Genomic DNA, 26,461 nt, shown 5'->3' on the forward strand with positions numbered 1-26,461 from the left:
AAGCATCGAGCCATCGACCCCCCCCCCCGCTCTGATGTCATCGCCTCGGCCCCGCGTCCAATCACGTCCCGCCGGGTGATCCCTCACGCCCACGCCCCGCCCCCACCCAGCCACCAGTGGCTTTCGATTCGCCAAACCGATAAAAACAAGGCCTCATGTCTTTGAAGTGATGAATAGGAAGTGACCCGCTGAGGCTTCCTGTAGGCAGCAGCCCTCGGTACGAGAGGAGCCGTCGCATCTGAAAGGTCAAAGGTGTGGACTGATGCATCCTGGGTAGAGTCAAGCGGAGCCGGTTCCTCGGGGAACGACTCGCTGGCCGACCGCTGGGTTCTCTAGTGAACATCGCTGGGTTCTCTAGTGTACATCGTTGGGTTCTCTAGTGAACATCGCTGGGTTCTCTAGTGAACATCGTTGGGTTCTCTAGTGAACATCGCTGGGTTCTCTAGTGTACATCGTTGGGTTCTCTAGTGAACATCGCTGGGTTCTCTAGTGAACATCGTTGGGTTCTCTAGTGAACATCGCTGGGTTCTCTAGTGAACATCGCTGGGTTCTCTGGTGAACATCGCTGGGTTCTCTAGGGAACATCGCTGGGTTCTCTAGGGAACATCGCTGGGTTCTTCTGTGAACATCTTTGGGTTCTCTAGTGAACATCGCTGGGTTCTCTAGTGAACATCGCTGGGTTCTCTAGGTTCTCAAGGGAACACCACTGGGTTGATCCACTGTTCCGTTCCTCTGTTCATTAGATATCAACATGACCCTCTCTTTAACTGATAGTGTTCTGGAGGGCTGGCTCCGTAATGCGGGCTCTGTTGGTCCAGAACTGATAACCTCCTCCTCCTGCTTGAGACCTGGACTCTGGTCCCCTCAGTCCCCTCAGTCTCCACGTCTCTGCTCTCTGGCCCATGACCCAGTTCTTAAGCCTAATTTGCATCCCCACTTCTTACAGTTTGGGCGAATGCTTCCACTAGCAGCCTCTGCCTGTGACACCAACATTCGCTCTGTTCGCTCTGGCTGCGTGCTGTTCCTGAGAGAGCAGTGACCAAACCCTCCTCCCTGAACCCAGAGGTTGGGTTCTAGTTCTGTTCCTGAGAGAGCAGTGACCAAACCCTCCTCCCTGAACCCAGAGGTTGGGTTCTAGTTCTAGTTCACCCTACAGCTCCGGGCGAGTCCGTCTGCATTAGAGCTGCTGTCTCTCCTTTAAAAGGCACCGTGAGAGAGATGCACCGTGAGAGAGATACTGTTTATTGGTGCTGATGGAGAGTGGTTGTCATGGTGATTGTTGGGTCTCTGCCGATGAACAGATGCTGGCATGCTTTTTTTTTTTTCTCGTTCGTTCTTTCAGGGCGAAATCGCGAAGGCAAAATAAGTAATATTGATCAGCCTTTCAGCATATTAATCTCATGTTTGTTCCTGTCCACGGGAATCACAAATCAAAACTCAGGGCTCCGGGCTTTTAACTGAACTTTGGATTCTGAAAGCAAGTGGCAAACTCTCCTTTTAGCTTCATGGCATGAAGCGTGTGACGTAGAGGCATGGCTCACCGCGAACCTGCTGCTGGAGACGTAAGCTTCTACGGCCATGTCACGACGTCACAATGTCATGTCACCACAACATCGCAACATCATGATGTCATGTCACCACGACGTCGAGGTTTCATGATGTGGTGATGACCTCCACGTGTCACCCACTAACCTCCCCCCCATTCCCCGCTGGCTCCACTTATAGAGCAACCACACCCTCACATTCCCCCACCCCTATTCAGCCTCCCTCAGTAGACAGTCGTAGGGGCCTCCGAGGCTATAGGCGCTGCCATCCCATAATACACAGGGTGCCGTGCTCTCCGTCTGGCTGGTTCCCCCCGCCACTGGGCAGAACGGTTCTCTCTAGTGACACACAAGCCCCTCTCTCCCTCTCTCTCCCTCTCTGTCTCTGTCTCTGTCTGTCTCTGTCTCTGTCTCTGTCTCTCTCTCTCTCTCTCTCTCTCTCTGTCTCTCTCTGTCTCTCTGTCTCTGTCTCTGTCTCTGTCTCTCTCTCTCTCTCTCTCTCTCTCTCTCTCTCTCTCTTCGGCCCCCCCCCCCCCCCCCCCCCCCCCCCCCCCCCCCCCCCCCCCCCTAGTAGGGTAGGGCTGTGGGAGTAACTATGAGAGGTTGAACCATCAACAGGGGTTTTCTTTAAGCCTTTTCATCCACATGGGGATCAAAGTTCACCGTGTTTTCTAATATGGGGGTTACAGGTCACCATGTTTTCTTTTTGGGGTTAAAGGTCACCGTGTTTCCTAGCGGTTGGGTTCTTCCATCAGGGTGCATTCTGGGGGCTGAGTCAGACGGTGAACTGGGTTTAGCTTCTCACGGTTTTCCTTTCCCTGGTTCTTCCATCACTGGCTTCGGGATGTAGGGAGTACGGCACCATTCCCAATACGGAGATTAAATATGTATTCTATATTTATGTATCCATATATATATAAATATATCTATATGCGTGTTTGTTCTTTTAACACCTCTAACTGGGTTTTATTTCAGTTTTCAAACCGTCTCTCTTTCGCTCGGGGTCTCTAAGCCCCGCCTCCCACATTGGTGGGGGGGCGGGGAAACCCAAAGCCTCCGACTGACCCCCGTCTGGTCCAATCCCCTCACAGCCCAGGCCAACCCGGCCCCGCCCCTCCCGGTGCGGCAGCAGGAGGTGGCCATGAACCGGCAGCAGCGGTACTTCCGCATCCCGTTCATCCGGCCGGGGGACCAGTACAAAGACCCCCAGGGCAAGAAGAAGGGCTGGTGGTACGCCCACTTCGACGGGCCCTGGATCGCACGCCAGATGGAGCTGCACCCCGACAAGCAGCCCATCCTGCTGGTGGCCGGTCAGTGGGGGGGGGGGGGGGGGGTTGTATGAGGGGGGGTCGGAGGTGTGTTGTGTGTGTGTGCTGAGGGCATCTCAGCACACACTAGCGTGTTACTAACCTAGCATGTCGCTAACCTATCGTGTTGCTAACCTAGCGTGTCCCCTCGCTCCTCCAGGTGTACTAGCGTGTTGCTAACCTAGCCTGTCGCTAACCTAGCGTGTTGCTAACCTAGCCTGTCGCTAACCTAGCGTGTTGCTAACCTAGCCTGACGCTAACCTAGCGTGTTGCTAACCTTGCGTGTTGCTAACCTAGCCTGCCGCTAACCTAGCGAGTTGCTAACCTAACCTGTCGCTAACCTAACGTGTAGCTTGCCTAGCGTGTCGCAAACCTAGCGTGTCGCAAACCTAGCGTTTCGCTAACCTAGCGTGTTGCTAACATAGCGTGTAGCTAACCTAGCCTGATGCTAACCCAGCGTGTAGCTAACCTAGCCTGATGCTAACCTAGCGTGTCGCTAACCTAGCGTGTAGCTAACCTAGCCTGATGCTAAGCTAGCGTGTCGCTAACCTAACGTGTCCCCCTCGCTCCTCCAGGGAAGGACGACATGGAGATGTGCGAGCTGAGCCTGGAGGAGACGGGGCTGACCCGGAAGCGCGGCGCGGAGATCCTGGCGCGGCAGTACGAGGAGATCTGGGAGCGCTGCGGCGGTGTGCAGTACCTCCGCAGCGCCATCGAGAGCAAGCAGGCGCGCCCCACCTACGCCACCGCCATGCTGCAGAGCCTGCTCAAGTGAGGCGGGGCTTTGGGGGGGGGGGGCGTTGCCGCGGAGACCACAAAGGGAGAGGGGGACGGACTGGGCGGGGGCTGGGGGATGGCGTTCCTGCTAAGGGTCATGTGGCCCACGGTATGTCCGGTCCGTTGGGGTGGGGGGGGGTTCCTGTTTGTGTCGGGCCGGGGGGGGGGGGGGGGGGGATTTTGGACCGAGAACCAAGAAAACAACGACGGAGCGATTAGAGCTGATTCACGCTGAACGATCACAAGCTCAGCCGTTTTTTGTAAAGGAATTATAATTTCTCTAACGTTTCTAACGCCTTAAACAGACAGAAACGACCACCTTAAGCCGAGCCTCGACGCTCTGGTAGGACTGTTCCAATGCTGCCTCCCCAAAAAAAAAATACAGAATGAAGATTTAGCATTTTACTTTTTAATTAAGTTTTTTTTTTTTTCTTTGTGCATAATTATGCAATTCCATGTACACTGAGCGTCTTACTGGTCTTAGCGGTGTCTTACTGGTCTGATGGTGTCGCCGGCCCTCTGTGATTCTGTCTCTACTTCCAACCTGCTGTTTACATGCTTGTACGTGTGTATCGGCATGCATGTGCGTGTGTATGTGCGTGCGCATGTGTGGTTGCGTGCGTGCGTGCGTTCATGCGTGTGCGTGCATATGCACGCATGTGCGTGCGTGCGTGTGTGCGTGCGTGTGCGTGCGTGTAGGTCCTACAGGGCAGCCCTTGCACAAGGAGAAATCAGGTCTTGTTCGTATCGGGGAGTTCTGCATCACTGTTAGGTTGGACCCCATCTCCCATTGCCCGCCACTCCACTCTGTATACTTACTGATCTAACAAAGTTTATATTTGTAACCTTTCTGTCTTCCCCGAGCGATTGTTGTTCTGGAGAATCTTACTTTGTGCTCTTTCCTGTTTGGGTTTCTTCGTCTTAATGTTGATGTGATTAAAAACTAAAATGGGAGGGGCTACGTGACGGACGGACGACCCGCGACCCAAAGACAAGAGGCTCCGCCTCCAATCCAACGCCATGATTAGGGTTTCAAAATCAATTCTGTGTTTGCCTGAGATTAAAGTGTTCAGAGAAACGCACGCCAACATAATGTGGACTGTTGGGTTTATCGATGTCTCCGTTAGAGGACACTCGCTACGGCCGTATCGAGGACGGCTTTGTTCCTAAAACACGTTCCACACTTCCCAACATTCTTTGTCCACTTCCAAATCAATCCCTTGATTTTTCCTCATCTCCCTGTCCTCGGGGAGATGCTATTCGCTAGACGTGTGGTGTTCGTGTGGTGCTCCTTTAACCACCCAGATTGTACCGTTATGCAGACTGGCTCATGTTGCCATGTCAACAGTGGGTCCACCATACGTGGGCATATGTGTTGCTGGGCCTGACCTTGTCCACTGCTTCACCTGGGCTCACCTGAGCTCATCCTCCACGGCAAGGAGGAGGTGGAGAGAGCGAGGCAGGAGCGACCCGACACTGGAACGGCTGTTTATTTGTGTTAGAACACGTTGAGAGCCAAGGGTGTGGGAGGAACACGACAGAGGAACACGCAGCAATAACCCCGCCCCCGGGCGACGTAGGGCCGGGCGTAGAACGTAGAGCAGGATGTAGAACAGAACGTAGAGCTGGGCGTGGAACAGAACATAGAACGGGACGCAGAGCCGAACTGCAAATGCAGAAGAGAAGGTAGAACTGGCGATGCACCCTGAACACGCCCCCCGTGTCGTCCCCGCGGGTCCCACTAGGGGACGTCTCGCGCCCCGCCCACTCTCAGCCGTCGCCCCGGCCCTCGCTTGCATGACGTTCTCCTCGAGGCAGAGTGACACCCGGGTGCCACACACACACCCCCACCTTGTGTTCCATGTTGTGCGTCTGTCCCGGTACATACGGCCCGTCCCGGTACATGCGGCCTGTCCCGGTACATGCGGCCCGTCCCGGTACATGCGGCCTGTCCCGGTACATGCGGCCCGTCCCGGTACATGCGGCCTGTCCCGGTACATGCGGCCCGTCCCGGTATAGGCGGTCTGTCGTGCTCCTCCACATTCATTACAATCATTCCCAGTAGCACTGCCTTTTTTCCACATGTGGGGTTTTCTAACGCTGATCTCTAACTGATGAATAAAAAACGCAATCCATCTTTCACTCTGCTGTCCGAGTCTCTTCTTTTCTTTATTAAGGAACAAAAACCAGACACACACATGACTCTAGATTATAAAACAGTTCACAGTTTAACTCTAGAACATTTTGTACAACAGCTTTTGGTAGCCAACGGTTTTGTTGGCTGGGGAACAACCCTGATATTTACATAGTATTTACAGTACAGCTCTGACCTCCAGCTCTCGCTCAGCCGAGAGACTCGCTTTATCCAAGCAGAAAATATTAGACACTTATTTATTTCCGTCTCCGTTTCAATTACTGTGAATTAGACTTCAGGTGGTTTCAGATCCAGTTTGACAGCAGACTGCTGCAGTGACGCCAAGGTTAAAGGTAAAATGTTTTTACATATGTACACATTGTATACAGGATCAGTTTTCTTAGCACACTGGATAACAAATTGTTTACCGTATTCCCTCTGTCTCTTTTTCTAGATGCTTTTTGGGTTTTGATACAAAAAGAGCGAGCTTGATTCTACTGAGGTAAGGAGCTCCTCTGCCAAAGTGTTCACACAGAGATGTGACCTCAGAACGTACACCAAAGAAAAGAGTCAAACACTGAACGCATTTCCCTAAAGACAGAACGCTAACTCTAAAGGACCATAACGCACAGACATCATCTGTCACAACGACTGAAGCGCTAGAAGCACCTGAACAACAAGTCTGAGATGGATGAGATCGGTTACCAAGCTTTAGTCCTTTTAAAAACTTTACGGGCTCAACTCGTCAGCAACGGAGTGAGGCCATGTCCGCGCTAAACGTGATCTCGGGGTCCTAAACGTGATCTCGGGGTCCTAAACGTGATCTCGGGGTCCTAAACGGGATCTCGGGTCCTAAACGGGATCTCGGGGTCCCAAGCGTGATCTCGGGGTCCTAAGCGTGATCTCGGGGTCCTAAACGTGATCTCGGGGTCCTAAGCGTGATCTCGGGGTCCTAAACGTGATCTCGGGGTCCTAAACGTGATCTCGGGGTCCTAAGCGTGATCTCGGGGTCCTAAACGTGATCTCGGGGTCCTAAACGGGGTCTCGGGGTCCTAAGCGTGATCTCGGGGTCCTAAACGGGGCCTCAGCTCAACGTGCTCAGGGGTCCCTCCGCTAGTGACCCTCCATCAGGGGCTGCAGGATTTCCTAAGATACCAAAAGCTGAACAAACAGAGCTCAGCGCTCGGGGTCTCCAGGCGGGGGTCTCCTCCTCCTCGTGGGGGTCCATGTGGGGGGAGGGAGGTCTTTGTCCGCGGCCCCGTCCTCAGGGGGGGCCTCGGAGAGGGGGGGGGCGCGCTACGTGATCTGTTTGTTTGTGAGAGAGTGGAGAATGGGGGGAGGAGAAGAGAGGGTTGGAGGAGAGGGGTGGAGGAGAGGGATGAAGGAGGAGAGGGGTGGAGGAGGAGGATGAAGCGGGAGAGGGGTGGAGGAGAGGGATGAAGGAGGAGAGGGGTGGAGGAGGAGGATGAAGCGGGAGAGGGATGGAGGAGATGAGATCATTGTTGGCTGGCCGTCGTTCCATCAGACCTGGAAGGGAACCGTCACATCATTAAAGCCAACAGGAAATTACCTTTCTACAGTCGTATACTGCTCAGCACGGCCTCCCACGCCGTGTCGGGCGGTAAAACAATCAGCTAACGAGTTATTCTAGCAGCCAATCAGAGTAACCAACTGGAATGTCTTCCTTAGTATCGGTTTCACCCGGAGGTCGTTACAGACGAGTGGAGCTCAGACTGCGGTAAACATCGGCTAAATCAAAGCTGATCAGCGCTGTGGTACCGCTGAGGAGCGCTCAGAGCTGGTTAACTTTGAGAGAACGGCGAGCGGTCTACCGCAGGACGTGTTCTGAGGTTCTCCGTGGTGACAGCGGGTCTCTGTCAGCGGTCTGCCGCTACGCTGAGGAGGAGAAGAAGTGCCTGGTCCTCAGGAGATCTTTCTCAGCACCTCTGAACTAACCTAACCTCTAACCCTAACCCTAGATTGTTAGTACTTGGACTTGGTTCTATGAACATCCTCACCGTACCGACAGCGATATATTGTTTCACTTCTTATGACAAATGTACTTATTGTAAGACGCTTTGGATAAAAGCGTCTGGTTAATGCCCTAAATGTAAATGTAATCTTTACTCGGTGAGCTTATGCCTGATCGTAGCGTTCAGAAAGATGAGCTCAGGGCAGCGGACTCTAGCGCTGGGATTTTGAAGGATTATTACGTTGACATTTACATTAAGGGCATTTAGCTCGACTTACAATTAGTACATTTGTCAGAGGAAAAATTATTGATTGAACCCTTAGCCACGATCCCTGACCCGGGGGGTTATCAACGTCCTGTGAAAGCAAAGTGAGACAAGGTCTTCATGATCGGCCCAGACACACACGACCTCACCAGGAACCTGAGACCGTTCAAGTGTAGCCCCTGACACACATCACGCATCAGGGAGAGCTTCAGACTGACCCCGCTACGCAGGACTGAAGAGACCCTCGTTAAAACTCCCGACTAATGACAGGAGATCTCAGGTTAACATCGTGTGGCCTTCTCCGTGACAGCTCAGTGCCCCATCAGGAGATACTCTGGTTCCCACACTCAGGACCACAGGAGAGTCTACCATCTCATCACACCAGGGGGAGCGGTTATTGCACAGAATAGCACCCTATGTAACACACACACACACACATGTACACGTACACGTACACACACGTACACGTGTATCCCCCCGGGAATACAGCACAGCGCTAGGGGGGAGGGGAGTTTACTGCCGTCTAATCTGTGAGCAGGGGGATCTTTCATCAGAAGACAGTGTTGTTGTGTTTGTGTGTTTTGGATTAGCTTCCATCCTCATTCAGATTCCACGCACACTCCTGGGATTCTGTTTCTAGGAAATTACCTTTTCCCACTTCGACTTTCTGAAGGTAAAACACAGTACGCACAACAGTTACTTAATGGGGGCTGCCCAGTTCAACCATAGTCTGCTACTGGTTCTACTGGGAGCTGACCAATACAACCGCAGTCTGCTACTGGTTCTACTGGGAGCTGACCAATACAACGGCAGTCTGCTACTGGTTCTACTGGGAGTTGACCAGTTCAACCGCAGTCTGCTACTGGTTCTACTGGGAACTTACCAGTTCAACCGCAGTCTGCTACTGGTTCTACTGGGAGCTGCCCAGTACAGACCCCTTCTGTATCTTATTACTTGATGGTTTCTACGTTGAGTCTTGGTCCTCCAGAGGTTCCATGGGGGACCCTGAGGCTCTCTCACCTGGTGCTGTGATGGTCCAGGGTCCCGTCCTCCTACCCGGTCATTCCGCTGAGTGCACGGCCTCCAGCCTCCCTCCTGGAAGAGAGGGAACCAGAATCAGAAGACCGCACCAATAGATATGGTTAGAAGAGAAACCTGCTCCAGAGCAGACCTGCTCAGAACAAAATAACCGCTCCTCAGATGGAGCAGTGGGAGCAGAACAGACTTAAAGAACTGCTCCTCTGATAGGGAGCCGAACTAACCTAAAGAACCACTCCTCAGATAGAGAGCAGAACCGACACAAAGAACCACTCCTCAGAAAGTGCGTTGGGAGAAGGACCAACATAAAGAACCACTCCTCAGATAGAGATGACAGCAGAACCAATTTAAAGAACCGCTTCTCCTCAGAGAGAGCAGAACCAACCTAAAGAACCGCTCCTCAGATAAGAGTTGGGAGCAGAACCAACATAAAGAACCGGTCCTCAGTGGTGGGAGCATACCCAGCGACGCCCCACCTCTGCTCACCAGGGAACCATTAGGATGAGGGTTAGGATCTAAAAAGAGCGACTGGTAAATCTGAGGTCGCGGCAGAGATGGTACGACCGCGAGGAGCGCAAAGAAACGAGCAGCAGAGAGCAAAACAGGACGCGTTCCTTGTGTTCTGCTGTGACTCGCGTCGCTTCATCCAGCATTAACCACACCGCTGATGAATTGTAAATGTCACCGGTGAGGCGACAGGCCATGATAAATGTTGGATGAATGCCATGCAGATCTAAAGCAGTGAAGGAGAAGGTTTCCATACTGCATGTTTTCTCTGCATTATGGATCCTCCCAGCCTGCCCTTTCAGACTGAAGGGAGGACGATGTAAAGCTGTTCTCCAGATTGAAAGAAAGCCAGACTTCTTCTTCTCATCATGTGGTCTGACTGTTTGCTCAGGCTCAGGTCCTGGATATTCTAACGGGTCACTTTGCTTCCGGGCAGCGTGTCTGAGTGTCAATGGGAATCAGAGCGGTTTCGGAACGGTTTGACCTTTGACCCTTGCTCTGATTGGTTGAAGGCCTGTCCAATTACTTCCAGAGGCGTTGTGGTCTGCGCCCGGTGGTAACGCCCCTTGGAGGGCATAAACGAACAGAGAGGTTTCAGACTAATTAACAGTTTGCAATTAGTCTGGGGTTGCCAGGCTAGATAACCCAGCTCCCATGTTTTAGACGTGACCTCTAGACGATCAATCATTCCAGAGATAAGGTGTGAGAACAGGTGGTGATTTTCTATCAGATCTCTCCGTGGACATCATAGAAGAGCCGTGGCTGAATCGAGACTGGATCTAAAAACCATCCATAACTTATACGGCGTTCCACCTATCAGATTCGTCCGTCGTGTTGCCATGACGTTACCATGGCGCCGGTCCAAATGAGCTGCGCGGAGGCTGAGTCGAGATCCTTCAGAAATGGCATTCAGCCGCGTGACCCACTTCCAACGCTCACCTGTTGCTCAGGAGATACGAACACAGACGGCTGTCAGAGCACGGCGGTCTCAAACGCTGAGCCTCACTGCCAGAGCAGACATATTGATTCCACACAAAATGTCAGCCAGGCAGGAAGTCACTCCGTGGGTTCGCTGGGTTGGAATCAACAACAGCAAATAGGCAGTTGTCTACGTAAAGGAGCTTGGCGGTGGAAATAGGCTTTTCCTCGTGTCCTTAGAGATAATCATCCCACTGAGGTTCCAGACATGAATGTCCTCACGTTTAGTGTTTTCCTGGGATGTCCCACAGAGCTTCCAGCTCCGGTTGTTGTGCCGGGACGGAGGTGAGGGCAGTGTGATCCAGTATTAAATGTTTCTGTGCCAAGAGGAACCAGAGGCGTTTGTCCAGCAACAGGAATGATGTCTGTCTCAACGATGACAAAGCCACTTTACAGGCTCTCATCACCCAACCTCGTTAAACCAATATGGATTTATGAAGATGACTAAGTATAAAGTTGCCCATTCATTTTAAAAGTACAACGGCACAAAAGACGTTTCCGCACATCAATTCCCAAATAATCCGTTAATTCGGTGCGTTAAAAAACGATACCACACGACGCACCCCGACTTCATCTTCCTACGAGGACGACAGACGTTCTAATTATCACATCAAATTAACGAGCGGCCAAATGCTCGTTTGTAATTAACTGAGTCGACACGGTGCAGGTCTCGGGAATGTCCTAATTGTTCACGAGGCCGAGGGGAGAGGCGCTGCCCTCCTCCCGGTCGGTGGAGGATGGAGGAGTCAGCGAGCTGGGGGTGGGTGTAGCGGGGGACCCCCTGCTGAGAACGCCAGGACCTGACGGAGAACGCCAGGAACGCCAGGACCTGACAGAGAACGCCAGGACCTGACGGAGAACGCCAGGAACAACCGGACCTGACGGAGAACGTCTCTGAGAACATCAGAACCTGACGGAGAACACCAGGAACAACCGGACCTGACGGAGAACCCCAGCGCCCCGTCACCGCGCATGACGTAGCCCCAGCTAGCACAGGAAGCAGGACCACTTCCTGTTTCCTGTACTCTGGTCTACTACCGGGGTTTCTGATGCAGTGACTCCTAGACAGACAGGGAGTCAGAAAGACAGACGGGTATGCAGACAGACGGACAGGTAGATCGATCGAAAGAGACTGACAGACAGACAGACCTTCAGAGAGACAGACAGACAGACTGACAGACCTACAGACAGACAGACAGACAGACAGACAGACCTTCAGACAGACAGACAGACCTTCAGAGATAGACAGACAGACAGACAGACACAGACCTTCAGAGATACAGACAGACAGACAGACAGACAGACAGACCTTCAGAGAGACAGACAGACAGACCTACAGACCTTCAGACAGACAGACAGACAGACAGACAGACAGACAGACAGACCTTCAGACAGACACAGACCTTCAGAGATACAGACAGACAGACAGACAGACAGACCTACAGACAGACAGACCTACAGACAGACAGACAGACAGACCCACCTGCACACCGCTCCCCGTCCCGGTATGACCTCACAGCGGCTCCCCGCGGGGCAGCGATCCGATTGGACGAGGCACACGCTCTGGCAGGGCAGGCCGTCCAATGAGACGTAGCCGGGCTGACACACACACTCCGCCTCCCCGCCCGGCCGCCGCACCGCGCAGCGCGACAGCCTATCACAGGCCAGGAACTTACAGGGGTCCGCCTGGTCCGCTGGGGGAGGGGGGGGGGAGAGGGGGGACAGGTGGAGAGGCACACAACATTGGTATCACACAATACGTTCTCCTCCTCCCTCTCTCTCTCTCACTCTCTCTCCCCCTCTCTCTCCCCCTCTCTCTCTCTCTCTCTCTCTCTCTCTCTCTCTCTCTCTCTCTCGCTCTCGCTCTCGCTCTCGCTCTCTCTCTCTCTCCCCCTCTCTCTCTCTCTCTCTCTCTCTCTCTCTCTCTCTCTCTCTCTCTCTCTCTCTCTCTCTCTCTCCTCAGAGCCGGTGCTGAAGGAGTGAGACATTAATGAGGTCTCAGCTTGTCTGCGTGGGGGGGCTGCGTGGCCTGAGGGCCCAACATCAGGGGCCCTTGGGGAAATGAGTGTCTGAGGGCCTGGTGGGACGGAACCGGGGCCCCACATCTGCAAGGAGCCAGCGCTGTCTGGAGGTACACCTGTCTGTCACACACCAGACAGGTGTACCTCCAAACACACGTTGGTGAGTGAGAGCGAGTGCGTCTGTGCGTCTGTTTGTGTGTGAGAGCTGTTGTGAGAGGGGGAGTGTGGTTCTGTGTGTGTGAGAGCGAGTGTGAGAGGGGGAGTGTGGTTCTGTGTGTGTGAGAGCTGTTGTGAGAGAGGGAGTGTGGTTCTGTGTGTGTGAGAGCTGTTGTGAGAGGGGGAGTGTGGTTCTGTGTGTGAGAGAGCTGTTGTGAGAGGGGGAGTGTGGTTCTGTGTGTGTGAGAGCGAGTGTGTCTGTGTGTGTGCGAGCTTGTGTGTGGGTGATGTTATGAGAGTGAGAGTGCGTGTCTGTGTGTGCTTGTGTGTGTGTGGGACTTCTTGCATCCACTTCTGTGCAGTAAAACAATCTTCCACAGGCACTCATTAATTAGCAGCCGCTAATGAGCAGTAATGGGTAAGTAACCAGCAGGGGGGGATGAACCTCCTTCTCATCAGCTGCTCTTAATTAAAGGGGCGTGGCAGCCTGCCCTGATGGGGGGGTGAGGCGGTCTTGGGTCGGACACTAACTAACAGGGAGGCCTCACAGGATGCCTCCCCCCCCCAGCCGCACCCTAACGACCTGTCTCCTAATTAAAACAGTTCAGGGTGCCGCAGGGGGGCTTCGAGAGCTTGTGTTTCCTTTGTGACGGGCGTCAGCGATCAGTGAGTTGACTGCTCTGAGAGGTAATCTGTCTCTCGCCGACCGTCCTGCCGTCGTCCCTCAGACGCTCCGGTGAGAACGTCTGACAGCTGACCTACAGTACCAGAAGCACCTGGTTCTACCTGGTTCTAGTGATCTAGGTCTAAGGGTCTTAGTGGTTCTAGTTCTAGGGTTCTACCTGGTTCTAGTGCTCTAGGTCTAAGGGTCTAACTGGTTCTAGGGTTCTGGTTCCAGGCTCCTCCCTGGATCTATGGTTCTGGTTCTAGGGTGCTGAAGCTAGTGCTCTGGTTCTAGGCTGCTACCTGGTTCTAGCGCTTTGGTTCTAGGCTGCTACCTCGTTCTAGTGCTCTGGTTCTAGGCTGCTAACTGGTTCCAGTGCTCTGGTTCTAGGCTCCTACCTCGTTCTAGTGCTCTGGTTCTAGGCTCCTACCTCGTTCTAGTGCTCTGGTTCTAGGCTCCTACCTCGTTCCAGTGCTCTGGTTCTAGGCTGCTACCTGGTTCTAGGGCCCTGGGTCTAGGTTCCTACCTCGTTCTAGTGCTCTGGTTCTAGGCTGCTACCTCGTTCTAGTGCTCTGGTTCTAGGCTGCTAACTGGTTCCATTGCTCTGGTTCTAGGCTGCTACCTGGTTCCACGTCCAGCGAGTGGCTGTCGATGTGGAAGTGGAGGTGGTTCTTGGAGGAGCAGAACTCCTCCAGGAGGCAGGTCACGGCCTCGGTGACGTTGTAGGGCACGGTGCGCCGGAACTTCATCCGGCTGTTCACCACCACGCTGCCCTTCCGGAAGTTCAGGATCTCCAGCTGCCGGAAGCCCGTCAGGTTGGACTGCAGGTAGGGGAGGAGCTGGGTGGAGGGGGGGGGGGGGATGGGGGGGGGGGGGGGGGGGAGGTGATGTTAGATGTTGGGGGATGGGTCATGCTCCATGGGTTAGAACAACCCTCTCTCCTCTACCTCCTCCCACCTCTCACTCCTCCATTCCTCTTCCTCCCCCTCCCTCCCTCTTCCTCCCACTACCTCAGTACTCCTCTAGTTACTAACCACTGGTTATTACTCTGGTTAGTACAGTGGTTAGTACTCTAGTTAGTACCCTGGTTAGTACTCTAGTTAGTACACTGGTAAGTACTCTGGTTAGTACACTGGTCAATACTCTAGTTAGTGCTCTAGTTAGTACACTGTTACCTAGTTAGTGCTCTAGTTAGTAATCTAGACAGTTCTCTAGTTAATGCTCTAGTTAGTACTCTAGTTAGTAATCTAGACTGCTCTAGACAGTGCTTTAGTTAATGCTCTAGTTAGTGCTGTAGTTAGTCTAGTTAGTGCTCTAGTTAGCGCTCTAGTTAGTAATCTAGACAGTGCTTTAGTTAGTGCTCTAGTTAGTACTCTAGTAAGTGCTTTAGTTAGGGCTCTAGTTAGTGCTCTAGTTAGTACTCTAGTTAGGAAACTAGACAGTGCTCTAGTAAGTGCTGTAGTTAGTGCTTTAGTTAGTAATCCTGACAGTGCTCTAGTTAGTGCTCTAGTTAGTAATCCAGATAGTGCTCTAGTTAGTGCTTTAGTTAGTGCTCTAGTTAGTAATCCTGACAGTGCTCTAGTTAGTGCTCTAGTTAGTAATCCAGACAGTGCTCTAGTTAGTGCTTTAGTTAGTGCTCTAGTTAGTAATCCAGACAGTGCTCTAGTTAGTGCTGTAGTTAGTGCTTTAGTTAGTGCTCTAGTTAGTAATCCTGACAGTGCTCTAGTTAGTGCTCTAGTTAGTAATCCAGACAGTGCTCTAGTTAGTGCTTTAGTTAGTGCTCTAGTTAGTAATCCTGACAGTGCTCTAGTTAGTGCTCTAGTTAGTAATCCAGACAGTGCTCAAGTTAGTGCTTTAGTTAGTGCTCGAGTTAGTAATCCAGACAGTGCTCTAGTTAGTGCTTTAGTTTGTGCTCTAGTTAGTAATCCTGACAGTGCTCTAGTTAGTGCTCTAGTTAGTAATCCAGACAGTGCTCTAGTTAGTGCTCTAGTTAGTATTCTAGTGCTCTAGACAGTGCTCTAGTTAGCCCTCTAGTTAGTGCTCTAGTTAGTGCTCACCATGTCCATGAAGCTGCTCTCCAGGGAGCGGTACTCTGAAGACGTCTTGTTGAAGAGGTCCTCAGAGAACTTCATGTTGGTGACCCGCATGCTGAAGAACACCACCAGCTCCCGGCCCTGACTGGCTGTGGTCATGGTGGGCGTGGTCAGGTATCTCTGCGTGGGCGGAGCCACCGTGGTGCTGGAATCCAGGAACCCCAAGCCACTCCCCTCACTCTGCGGATCAGCTGACTCAGGGCTCAGCGCGTCCGATTGGTCGAACTCAACCGGCAGATCTTTCACGTCGTCTGACACGTCTTCCATCTCGACGGCCGGTGGGCTGGTGGGGCCTCCACCCCCCAGGTCCTCCACCCTCTCCTCTAGCTCCTCCTCCCTCTCCTCTAGCTCCTCCTCCATGATGACCACAGCAGTCTCCGTCACCTCCACCTCCTCCTCTGAGGCTGACGTAGGAACCGCCTCCGCCTCCTTCATCTCCTCCACCTCCTTCATCTCCTCCACCTCCTCCGAGGCTGACGTAGGCGCCGCCTCCGCCCCAGACAGACCCGGGGGGGCCGCGGTGGGAAGCGCTGGTTCTGTGTCAGAAGGTTGGGGAGCGGCGGGGAGGGAGTCCGGGAGGGGATCAGCCGTCACACCACTCTGTTCTTCTGAGGGCGTTTGCTCCGCCTCTCTGGGTGAGCCACCTTCAGCTCCATCTCCCCCGGTCTCTGAGGAGCCCGCAGACACCGCTGTCTCCCCTTTGAAACATGAGGGGGAAAAGAAAGCGCTTTTTTATATTTTACCGTCAGAAAAGATGGAATAAAGATTAGGTAACGCATCTCCTGTCTGACTCCCAGGCTGGTACTCCCAGCCACAGGGCAGTCCTGGGTCCCTGTGCTGAAGATACCCTACAGCCCCACCGCTCAGCTCCCAGTGGAACCACTACAGACTCACTGTCTCACTTCACATGTTCTTCTTTGCTAGACTGCTAAAGGCATCTCTTGCCGCATCGGTTTGTAGAATCATCGTGCCTGTCAATCACTGTCATCATGCGTGGGGTCACCGGGGGGTTATCCTGGGGTGTGAATGTACTCTACTCACTGGCGGGCAAACAGAGAGGGGGGAGACCTTTGTTTTGGTTCCTCTTCAAAACCCCACTCTTTCTCTTAATAACTCTCGAATCTTACCATAGTTGATGCATTTAATTTTTCTTTTGGTGATAATAAGTAAATAGTACCAGTTATACCTGGTTCTAAGGATCTGGTGATTGGGTTCTGGTTCTGAGGTTCTACCTGGTTCTATGGTTCTACCTGGTTCTGGGGTTCTGGTTCTATGGTTCTGGGGATTGGGTTCTGGTTCTACGGTTCTGGGGTCTCATTTATAAAACTGTGCGTGGGATCGTTACTAAAAATGTGCGTACGCCCAGAAGCCAAGTTTTGCGTGCGCCAAAAAATATTCGGATTTATAAAACACTGCGTACGCACACCTGTACGCAATCTTTGCTTTATAAATCACATACTGACTACAATTGTGCGCAGCTGAATCAGCTTCACGTTCCGCCCTCTACACGCCCCTTTTTAACCATAAATGGTCAATGCAAATGACCTCATGAATGCGATCTGCATATAAAACAGACTCAGATGCCGGTATTATGTCTTGTTGGAAACAATGGCAGAAGTACTGAGAAAATCAAAAAAGCGAAATTTCACGGAGGTTGAAGTGGAGACACTTGTGGGTGAGATGGAGGCCCGAAAGGTAGTTTTGTTCGGCGGTCACGGGATTGGGATCGCCAACAACAAAAAGCAGAGTGAGTGGCAACATGTTGCTGCAGCAGTGAACTCTGTCAGTAGCACGGAGCGCACTGTCCCATAATTAAAAAAAGAAGTGGTCTGACATAGAGTTACATATTTTTATCTAGCCTACCAATAAATCGTTATGGTCCCTAAATACCCTCTCCCTCCGATTCCTGCCATTTGCATGGTCCGCCAGAAGTGCCATATGGTGCAGCATTACCACGGCGCTCACCTCTGTATTTATAGGGTTACGGTAATAAGACTGACGAGAACGCCTAGGATAATCAGTTTGTAATCACCCACGTAAAATGTTCTTGAACATAACCCCTTTTTAATGGCTGATTTGTCATGAAAAGCATCAAGAGTAACGGACAACGATTGTGATGAGGAGTGTGGCTTGGTTTTTCACACTTGGGATTTAATTGACATTTGATTATGTGTTTACAGTCTCATCTCATTTTCGTCCGCTTATCCGGGGTCGGGTCGCGGGGGGGGCAGCTCAAGCAGGGGGCCCCAGACTTCCCCTTCCCGGGCCACATTGACCAGCTCTGACGGGGGGATCCCGAGGCGTTCCCAGGCCAGTGTTGAGATATAATCTCTCCACCTAGTCCTGGGTCTTCCCCGAGGTCTCCTCCCCACTGGACGTGCCTGAAACACCTCCCAAGGAAGGCGCCCAGTGGGCATCCTTACCAGATGCCCGAACCACCTCAGCTGACTCCTTTCTAAGTAAAGGAGCAGCGGCTCTAATCCGAGTTCCTCACGGATGGCTGAGCTTCTCACCCTATCCCTAAGGGAGACGCCAGCCACCCTTCTGAGAGAACTCATCTCGGCCGCTTGTACCCGCGATCTCGTCCTTTCGGTCATCACCCAGCCCTCATGACCATAGGTGAGGATAGGAACGAAGATCGACCGGTAGATCGAGAGCTTTGCCTTGCGGCTCAGCTCTCTTTTCGCTACAACGGTGCGGTAAAGCGAACGCAATACCGCCCCGGCTGCTCCGATTCTCCGGCCAATCTCACGCTCCATACCCTCACTCCCGAACAAGACCCCGAGGTAGCCTACTTGAACTCCTTCACTTGGGCTAAGGATTACAGGTGTTTACAGTGTCACATAAAAATATTATGTTATTGACACATGTTGGACAGATGCTTTATTCCATGCAGTCGCGCCGTTAGTGGACAGTATGGAGTGACGGGATTAAATATAGAGAATTTCTTTTTATTTCTATTCTAAGGAGATATTTCTGGAGTTATAACTGAGGAATAACGCAGTGGATTTAAATTATTCAGATTAGGATTTAACGCATTATACGGGTTGAAATTAAATTTATGAAGGGCGATGATAAAACATAAGCGTTCTTCTCACTCTGCAATTCTTCGGTCTGACTTCAGTTCACCACCACACCGTCTGTGTCGCCAATTCTCCTTTTCCTCCAAACCATGCGTACGCATGGGTCAGAGTTTGCTTAGGGCTGCGCACATTTTCCCGTTGGTTTTTTATAGATCACAACCTTGGCGTGAAAAGTCACGTACGCAACTTTCAGCCCCGTTTTGTGCCTACGCAACGGTTATAAATGAGACCCCTGGTGATTGGGTTCTGGTTCTGAGGTTCTAGGGTTCTACGGTAATGGTGATTGGGTTCTTGTTCTACGTGGTTCTATGGTTCTCGTCATTGGGTTCTCAGGTTCTACTGTTCTACCTGGTTCTACGGTTCTTGTCGTAGAGCACTACAAACTGAATGTTTCACCGAACATATGCTTGTCCCAGACGCCTTGTTGAGGGCTGGTTTTGATTTCCTGTGTGCCGCGCGATGCTTTGCCTCGCATGCACGTCTGACAGCCAATCACAACAGCCCATCAATTTCAGTATTCTGAACACCGCTGCTTGACACCTAATTAACCTCCCGTTTGGAGGTGACGCTGTCTTCATTGTTGACAACCCTGGTGGTAATCGCCTCACACCCGTCCAGATCTGTGACTTATTGTCCGCTTCCCCGCTGCAGATCAATCAAGGCGTGCAGCCATTCATCTCTTCCATCACCTCCCCTGGAGGTCAAGAGGACATCCCGCGGCTGAAAACGCTTTGTGAGAACTCGGATAAGCTCATGAAAGCGTTCGGGTTGGCGTCTGTCAAGAGCGGCCAGCTCCACCATTAGATATGACCCGATTCATCAAGTACCTTGAGTTGTCGGTTTTTCTATTCATCTACGGGTGGCTAGGTTTCTGTTAAGCGTACTTCATGCATAATGGTTATATCCCGTGTATTATGGTCAGAGACATTTGATGCGTCATGAGCTCTATGCTCTGCCCCTTTTTACTTATCTGAATATCTCTCTGGTTCCTGTCCCTCATTGAACGTGCGTGAGCTTCCCTCCTCTCTACCGTTTCAAAAGGTTTTTGAGTTCAAATTATTAAGCAAGAAATTAAAAGTTTCAGATGTTGTGTAATTACCGACGACGCACACTTTCCCCTCTCCTGTGCTGCATCGCTAAGAATAGCCTCATCAGCATCCCAGGGGGGTGAATGTAATTATCTCCGATTCCAGAGCATAACTTCATTAAGACCGCCTATAGCTGTTCATTGCATTTCTATTTTTAGTGACCAAAAAACGCATCTTTGAAGATTGAGCCCTTCCTATATTTCAGTTTCCTGGTTTCAAACACGTTCTGCCATCTGTTGTCTTACCTGTTCCACCTGCCATTTGCTCCGACTCAACGCCTGTTTCTGATTGGCTGACTTCTTCCTCCTCCTCCTCAACACTGGGGTCGACGCCCCGGTCAACATAGATGTCATCAATGATTGGATAGTCGTATCCGTCCGTAGTTATTGGAAGGCTATCCCCCCTGGACTGTTGGTTGTAGTCAGAGGGCTGAAGGAAGTAGGAATCGTCCACCACCTCAACAGCATGTCCTACAAAGTAAAAGTCCTCCTCGTCCTCCAAGCGCTCCAGGATTTTAATGGTTTGCGCGGTTGGTTCAGTAATGTCCGCTGCTTCGGCTTTTGGTTCTAGAACCTCCACAGCCTCCTCCACTCCTGCAGGGTCTGGTGTGTCTGGTTTAGGGTCCACAACGCCAGCTCCCAGTGGATCGGGTTCTACCTGTGAAACCTCCTCCTCGATGACAGCCACCCCCTCAGGCGTTCTGTCTGGTTCCGGGTCCACCACTTCCTCAATCTTGTCTTCATGTGTTTCTGGCGGTGCAGGCAGGTCCATCCCTGCGTCTGGCTGTGCGTCGGGCTCCAGGAGGTTTGCAGACTCGTCCTCAGGTGTGGCGGGTTTAGAAGCATCATCCTCCGGTTCCAAAACCTCTACTACACTAAATCCCTCTGGTTTTGACTCAGCTTCGGGTTCTGATTCCAATACCTCTGTATCCCCTTCACCGTCGTCATTTCGTTCCTCAGTTAAACTGTTGTCTAGTTCTGGTTCTGGAGTTGGTTCTAAAATCTCTGCCATTATACTGGGTTCTGGAGCTTTTGTGGCCTCCTCTTTGTCTACTTCTTCTGCTTCTGTCTCGGACAACTCCTTTCCTGGCTGTGGAGCCTCAACTTCCACTTCTGGTGTCGGGTCTTCAACTGGATCCTCTTTTGGAGCTTCAGTTAGAGTCTCATTGTCTAACTCCAACACTGTCTCATCTTGGGGTTCTACAGCATTGACCAGACCGCCCTCCAGTTCTGAAGGCACTTCCTGTACTATTCCTACTTCTTCCTGTTGATCTGGGTGCTCCGTGTTCTCCTCAACCACCTCTACAACTATCTCCTCTTCTGATTCTTGTTCCTTTTTCTCAGACTCAACTGAAAGGTTTCCAACTGCTTCAACTAAGCTCTCCTTCTCTAAATCTACTGCTCTAACAATCCCATCTTCCAACCCCTCTGGCTCCTTTTCAGCCTCTAACTCATCAACCTCTACGACCACATCTTCTGGTTGCTCAACCTTCTCCCTTTCTTGTTCCTCGATCTGTAAATCTAACGCTTCCTCTAGTGGTTCCTCAACTAACTCATTCTCCAACTCCATCTCTCCAACTACGTCCTCTACTGGTTCTTCAACTACTTCATTCTCTAACACCACACCACCAACTGGTGCTTCAGTAACCTTCTCTACCTCCATAACCTCCAGCTCCTCTGGTGCTTCAGTAACCTTCTCACTCTCTACCTCAACAACCACCTCCTCTTCTGGTGAATCAGTTACTGTCTCAGCCTCTAACTGCACAACAGCCTCACCCGCTGGTTCTTTGGCTACCAAGTCCTCCTCTGGCTCCACAGCTCCAAGAGCCTCATCTTGAGGTTCTAAAGCATTGAGCGAATCGTCCTCCGGTTCTGAAGGACTTTCTTGTTCTAGTTCTACTTCAGCAGGTTCTGGGATCTTGGGGACCTCGACCACCACTTCCTCGGGCTCAGAAAGTTCCACAACATCCTCTGCTGATTCTGTTAACACTTCCTTTGTGTCCTCCACCGGTTGCTCCTGAACTTTAGCCTCGTCCTCCGTGACCTCTACCCCGAAGGCGTCGCCCCGGGCCCCCGGTTCAGGAGTGATGAGCTCGGTTCTCTCCTCCTCGTCTGGGAGAGCGTTGAGCTCCTCGTCTTCCAGAAGCCCTGCTATCGCCTCCGTGGGAGGCTGACCCGTCATGGCGGCCAACGTCGTGACAGGAAGTCCCACGTCAGACTCGCCCGGGCTCTCCGTGGTTAGGACGGTCCCGAAGGTGGGTTGGAACCCTCCCAATCCTGGGTTTTCTGCAGCGTTCTCCACCGGGGCGAGGTCTTCCACCACCGGGAGGAGGTTTTCCAACCCCGGGAGGAGGTCTTCCACCACCGCAAGGAGGTCTTCCTCCGGGATCATGTTGGGAGATAGGTCCCCGTTGTCAGGAGGGGATGTCTCCAGATGCAGGATCACGGTGGGGGGCGTGTGGACGTAGTCCCTCACCAGCTCGCCGGTTCCCTCCCGATGAATGGTCTCGATCATGTGGGTGATGATCGGCACCTCCTCTTCTTCCTCCTCCTTCTCCTCCTCCTCAAACCTGATGGTCTCAAACTCGGTTTCTGTCAGTCCTTCGGAGGCTGACGGCGGCTCCTCGTGACGGATGGTCTCGATCACGTGGGTGATGATCGGCACCTCCTCCTCCTCCTGCACCTCCTCTTCCCGGGTGGTCTCCACCTCGGGCTCTTTAGGTCCTTCGGAGGCTGACGACGGTGCCTCAGGATGGATGGTCTCGATCACGTGGGTGATAACTGGCACCTCCTGCTCCTGCTCCTTCTGTTCCTCCTCCTCCTCCCTGGTTGTCTCCACCTCGGACACTGTCAGTCCTTCGGAGGCAGACGGTGGCTCCTCGGGATGGATGGTCTCGATCATGTGGGTGATAACTGGCACCTCCTCCTCCTCCTCCCTGGTTGTCTCCACTCCGGACTCTGTCAGTCCTGCGGACGCTGACGGCGAGTCCTCATGAAGGATGGTCTCGATCACGTGGGTGATGATTGGCACCTCCTCTTCCTGCTCCACCTCCTCCCTGGTCGTCTCCACCTCGAGCTCCGTAGGTCCCTGGGAGTCTGACGGTGGCTCTCCGGTGCTGGCGTCATGTTCCTGGCTCCCTGCGGCGGATGGAGCTCCGTCCCCAGGTGGAGCTCCGTCCCCGGGCGGAGCTCCGTCCGTGGGGTGGAGGAGGGTCACCAGGGCGTTGTCCTCCTCCACCGGCGAGAGGGACACTGCCAGGCCGGGGTTATCCTCCGCCAGGCCGGGGCTATCCTCCGCCAGGCCGGGGTTATCCACCGCCAGGCCGGGGCTATCCTCCGTCAGGCCGGGGTTATCCACCGCCAGGCCGAGGTTATCCTCCGTCAGGCCGGGGTTATCCACCGCCAGGCCGAGGTTATCCACCGCCAGGCCGAGGTTATCCACCGCCAGGCCGGGGTTATCCTCCGTCAGGACGGGGTTATCCTCCGTCAGGCCGGGGTTATCCTCCGTCAGGCCGAGGTTATCCTCCGTCAGGCCGAGGTTATCCACCGCCAGGCCGAGGTTATCCTCCGTCAGGCCGGGGTTATCCTCCGTCAGGCCGAGGTTATCCACCGCCAGGCCGAGGTTATCCTCCGTCAGGCCGGGGTTATCCTCCGCCAGGCCGGGGTTATCCACCGCCAGGCCGAGGTTATCCTCCGCCAGGCCGAGGTTATCCACCGCCAGGCCGAGGTTATCCTCCGTCAGGCCGAGGTTATCCACCGCCAGGCCGGGGTTATCCACCTCCGGCTCAACGGAGGAAACTTCCAAGTCGTTGTGGGAGTCCGGCTCATGAGGCTGTTGAGGGAAGGGGGGAGGGGGGAGAGACGGGTATGGTGGTGGGGGGGAGACGGAGGGGGAGAGAGACTGATGAGATGTGGTAGAAAACTTTTTCAGGTTTTCTCGTAGGGCAGGGGGGAGTTGTACTGTTCGAGTTTGAAAGACATTTATTTTAGAATTCATGAGATACTGAAAAATGAATAATAATATAATGTATTCATTGCAAAGAGAACATCTTTTGTATATATTCAATCTTTTGACCCGTGTTGAGGTGGTGCAGAGTAAAAACACTTACTTCTTCTACTGCTGTTACGGAGGTGGGGGTCAGAGCGGGAAGCATGGTGTCTGGGTGGAGGAGAACCAGGCACAATGGGCGTTTACACTCACATAGACAAAGAAATACATACAAATACAACTATGGAAAAGGACCCTGTCAGAAATGCATTCTGACATTGATTCTGATTGGCCTGAATTGGTGACCGATGAGGCAAGACGAAACAGGCTTGTGACATCACAAGGTCCGAACCAATCAGGATAAGGACTGATCTACCCTCTCTGTCTGGGTTTGGACCCCAGTAGACTACCTTTTGTTCTGGTCCCTAGTGGTCCACCTTTGGGTTTGGACCCTAGTGGTCCACCTTTGGGTCTGGTCCCTAGTGGTCCACCTTTGGGTCTGGACCCTAGTGGTCCACCTTTGGGGGTGGTCCCTAGGGGTCCACCTTTGGGGGTAGTCCCTAGCGGTCCACCTTTAGGGGTGGTCCCTAGTGGTCCACCTTTGGGGGTGGTCCCTAGGGGTCCACCTTTGGGGGTGGTCCCTAGTGGTCCACCTTTGGAGGTGGTCCCTAGGGGTCCCTAGTGGTCCACCTTTGGGGGTGGTCCCTAGGGGTCCACCTTTGGGGGTGGTCCCTAGTGGTCCACCTTTGGGGGTGGTCCCTAGGGGGTCGCTAGCGGTGGTCTACCTTTGGCGGTGAACCGCAGTGAGTCCATGTCGATGGGCAGGGAGGCGTCCTGCCGTAGGGCCCTGGCCACGAGGGCTCTCAGGCCGGGGTCGTCTCCCAGGGACACCGTCTCCCCGGCAACAGGCCCCGCCTCCTCCGGGTCCTCGCCAGCGCCTGGCGGTGAGCTGGTCTCGAAGAGGAGCGAGTAGCGGACGGTCACGCCCCCCAACGCGCTGAACAACGGCAGGAGGACATCAAACTTTATTAACAACAACAATGGGATGGGAACAAACTTTATTAACAACAACCAACCAACATCAACAGGATGAGATTGGACTTTATAAACACCAGCAGGCGCTGCCGTGTCAGCAGTACGGTGACAGAAGGAGTCTTTAAATAAAAAGCCTTGAAATTATTGAGAAGCAGCAATATGTGCACACCTATACGTACGGACGGAGTGTAATATAAATATATTGCGATAGCGTATATATTGACGTATGTTTATGGAGCAATGTGGGGAATTATGCAGATGTTGGAGAAAGCATCTCTTGGATGTTTAGTAGTGGCAGTACAGTGGAAGAGGGATCAGGTTGGAGGGGCTGCAGGACTGAGGAGCTCGACCTGGGGTTAATTGATACAAATGCCACGGCCATCTGTCTGCTATTAGTCTGTCGAGTGCCGTGTGAGGATATCTGTCTCCAGTCGACTGCGTGGCCTCTGTATGAGTGCACTTTGGATTTAGACCGCTACAGGCTGTGCAATTCCAGCCAAATCAATCCATCTCTTTCCTGATTGGTTCAGGGAATCCATTTTGCCTGTCAATCACAGGTGTGTGAATGTGTGAACACTTCTCAATGGCCGAGGAAAAATAGTGAGGGAGGGATCAAAGAGGGAGGGGAAGTTTCTTTGGTTGATTTCTTTTTATTCAGATCTTTCTCACGTTCCAACTCTTAAATCAGACCTCCTGCACCTTTAAATCGATCCCATGTTCTGGTGCATATGTCTGTCACATATGCACCAGACATCTTTCTACTCTGTCTGAACAGATTTTCATGTACACACCAAGACTGTGTGTTGAATACTGATTATGCTGGACCTTGATTGAAACACACACACCGATATGAATACACTGAGCTCATCTGGAGTGTGTTAAGTGTGTTGGAGGCTGGACTCAACAGGCGTGTGTTTAGTGTGTCGGAGCTGGACGCTTTGAATGCGCCGCACGTTTTGACGCTTCGCTCTATATCTGGGAAGGGAAATGATGATCAGAACGGCATCAGTATTCAGCGGAGTCGACGGCGCCGATAGAGAATGAGCTAATTTAGTAAGATGGGGATATGAGCGGAATGGTAATGATGTCTGTCACGTATGCACACGCAAACGCACACGCAAACACAAACACAGACATGCAGACACGTGCACACACATGCAGGCACGTGCACACACATGTTCACATACATGATCACACATACGCACTTTGCCAGCATGTTCTCACTCTGTTTACAGGGCAGACCGAGAGATAGACAGGTTAAGAGACAGACAGGTTTAAGAGACAGACTTGGAGAGACAGACAGGTGGAGGGAAGGACAGGTGAGAGAGACAGAAAAATGAGAGCGATAGACGGGTGAGAGGGACAGGACAGGTGAGAGGGACAGACAGGTGAGCGAGAGACAGGTGAGAGAGACAGAAAGGTGAGAGAGACAGACAGGTGGAATGAGGACAGGACAGATGAGAGAGACAGACAGGTGAGAGAGGCAGACAGGTGAGAGAGGCAGACAGGTGAGAGAGACAGACAGGTGGAATGAGGACAGGACAGGTGAGAGGGACAGGACAGGTGAGAGGGACAGGACAGGTGAGAGAGACAGGACAGGTGAGAGAGACAGACAGGTGGGATGGGGACAGGACAGGTGAGAGAGACAGACAGGTGAGAGAGACAGACAGGTGGGAGGGACAGGACAGGTGAGAGAGGCAGACAGGTGAGGGAGACAGACAGGTGGGAGGGACAGGACAGGTGAGAGGGACAGGACAGGTGAGAGAGACAGACAGGTGGAGAGACAGACTGGTGGGATGGGGACAGGACAGG

General features: G+C 52.7%; 2 protein-coding genes across 2 annotated transcripts in view; one reads left to right on the plus strand and one right to left on the minus strand.

Moving 5' to 3' along the window:
• Positions 1 to 5,770, plus strand: part of LOC115534841 (unconventional myosin-VI) — a gene marked incomplete at its 5' end in the record, with an annotated part of 59,061 nt that extends 53,291 nt beyond the window's left edge. The window contains 2 exons of the mRNA XM_030346122.1: positions 2,636 to 2,854; positions 3,427 to 5,770. Of these exons, the coding sequence (XP_030201982.1) occupies positions 2,636 to 2,854; positions 3,427 to 3,626 (419 nt within the window). The remainder of the gene's footprint in view (positions 1 to 2,635; positions 2,855 to 3,426) is intronic.
• Positions 5,771 to 7,183: 1,413 nt separating this feature from the next.
• LOC115534253 (titin) overlaps positions 7,184 to 26,461 on the minus strand; it is a 33,626-nt gene continuing 14,348 nt past the window's right edge. The window contains exons 10-17 of the mRNA XM_030345108.1: positions 24,400 to 24,611; positions 23,736 to 23,785; positions 19,873 to 23,458; positions 15,421 to 16,154; positions 13,986 to 14,202; positions 12,006 to 12,216; positions 9,020 to 9,094; positions 7,184 to 7,289 (exon numbers count right to left, since the gene is read on the minus strand). Of these exons, the coding sequence (XP_030200968.1) occupies positions 9,052 to 9,094; positions 12,006 to 12,216; positions 13,986 to 14,202; positions 15,421 to 16,154; positions 19,873 to 23,458; positions 23,736 to 23,785; positions 24,400 to 24,611 (5,053 nt within the window). The 3' untranslated portion in view covers positions 7,184 to 7,289; positions 9,020 to 9,051. The remainder of the gene's footprint in view (positions 7,290 to 9,019; positions 9,095 to 12,005; positions 12,217 to 13,985; positions 14,203 to 15,420; positions 16,155 to 19,872; positions 23,459 to 23,735; positions 23,786 to 24,399; positions 24,612 to 26,461) is intronic.

This window comes from Gadus morhua, chromosome 21 (assembly GCF_902167405.1).
Source record: "Gadus morhua chromosome 21, gadMor3.0, whole genome shotgun sequence".
NCBI classification, from domain to species: Eukaryota; Metazoa; Chordata; class Actinopteri; order Gadiformes; family Gadidae; genus Gadus; species Gadus morhua.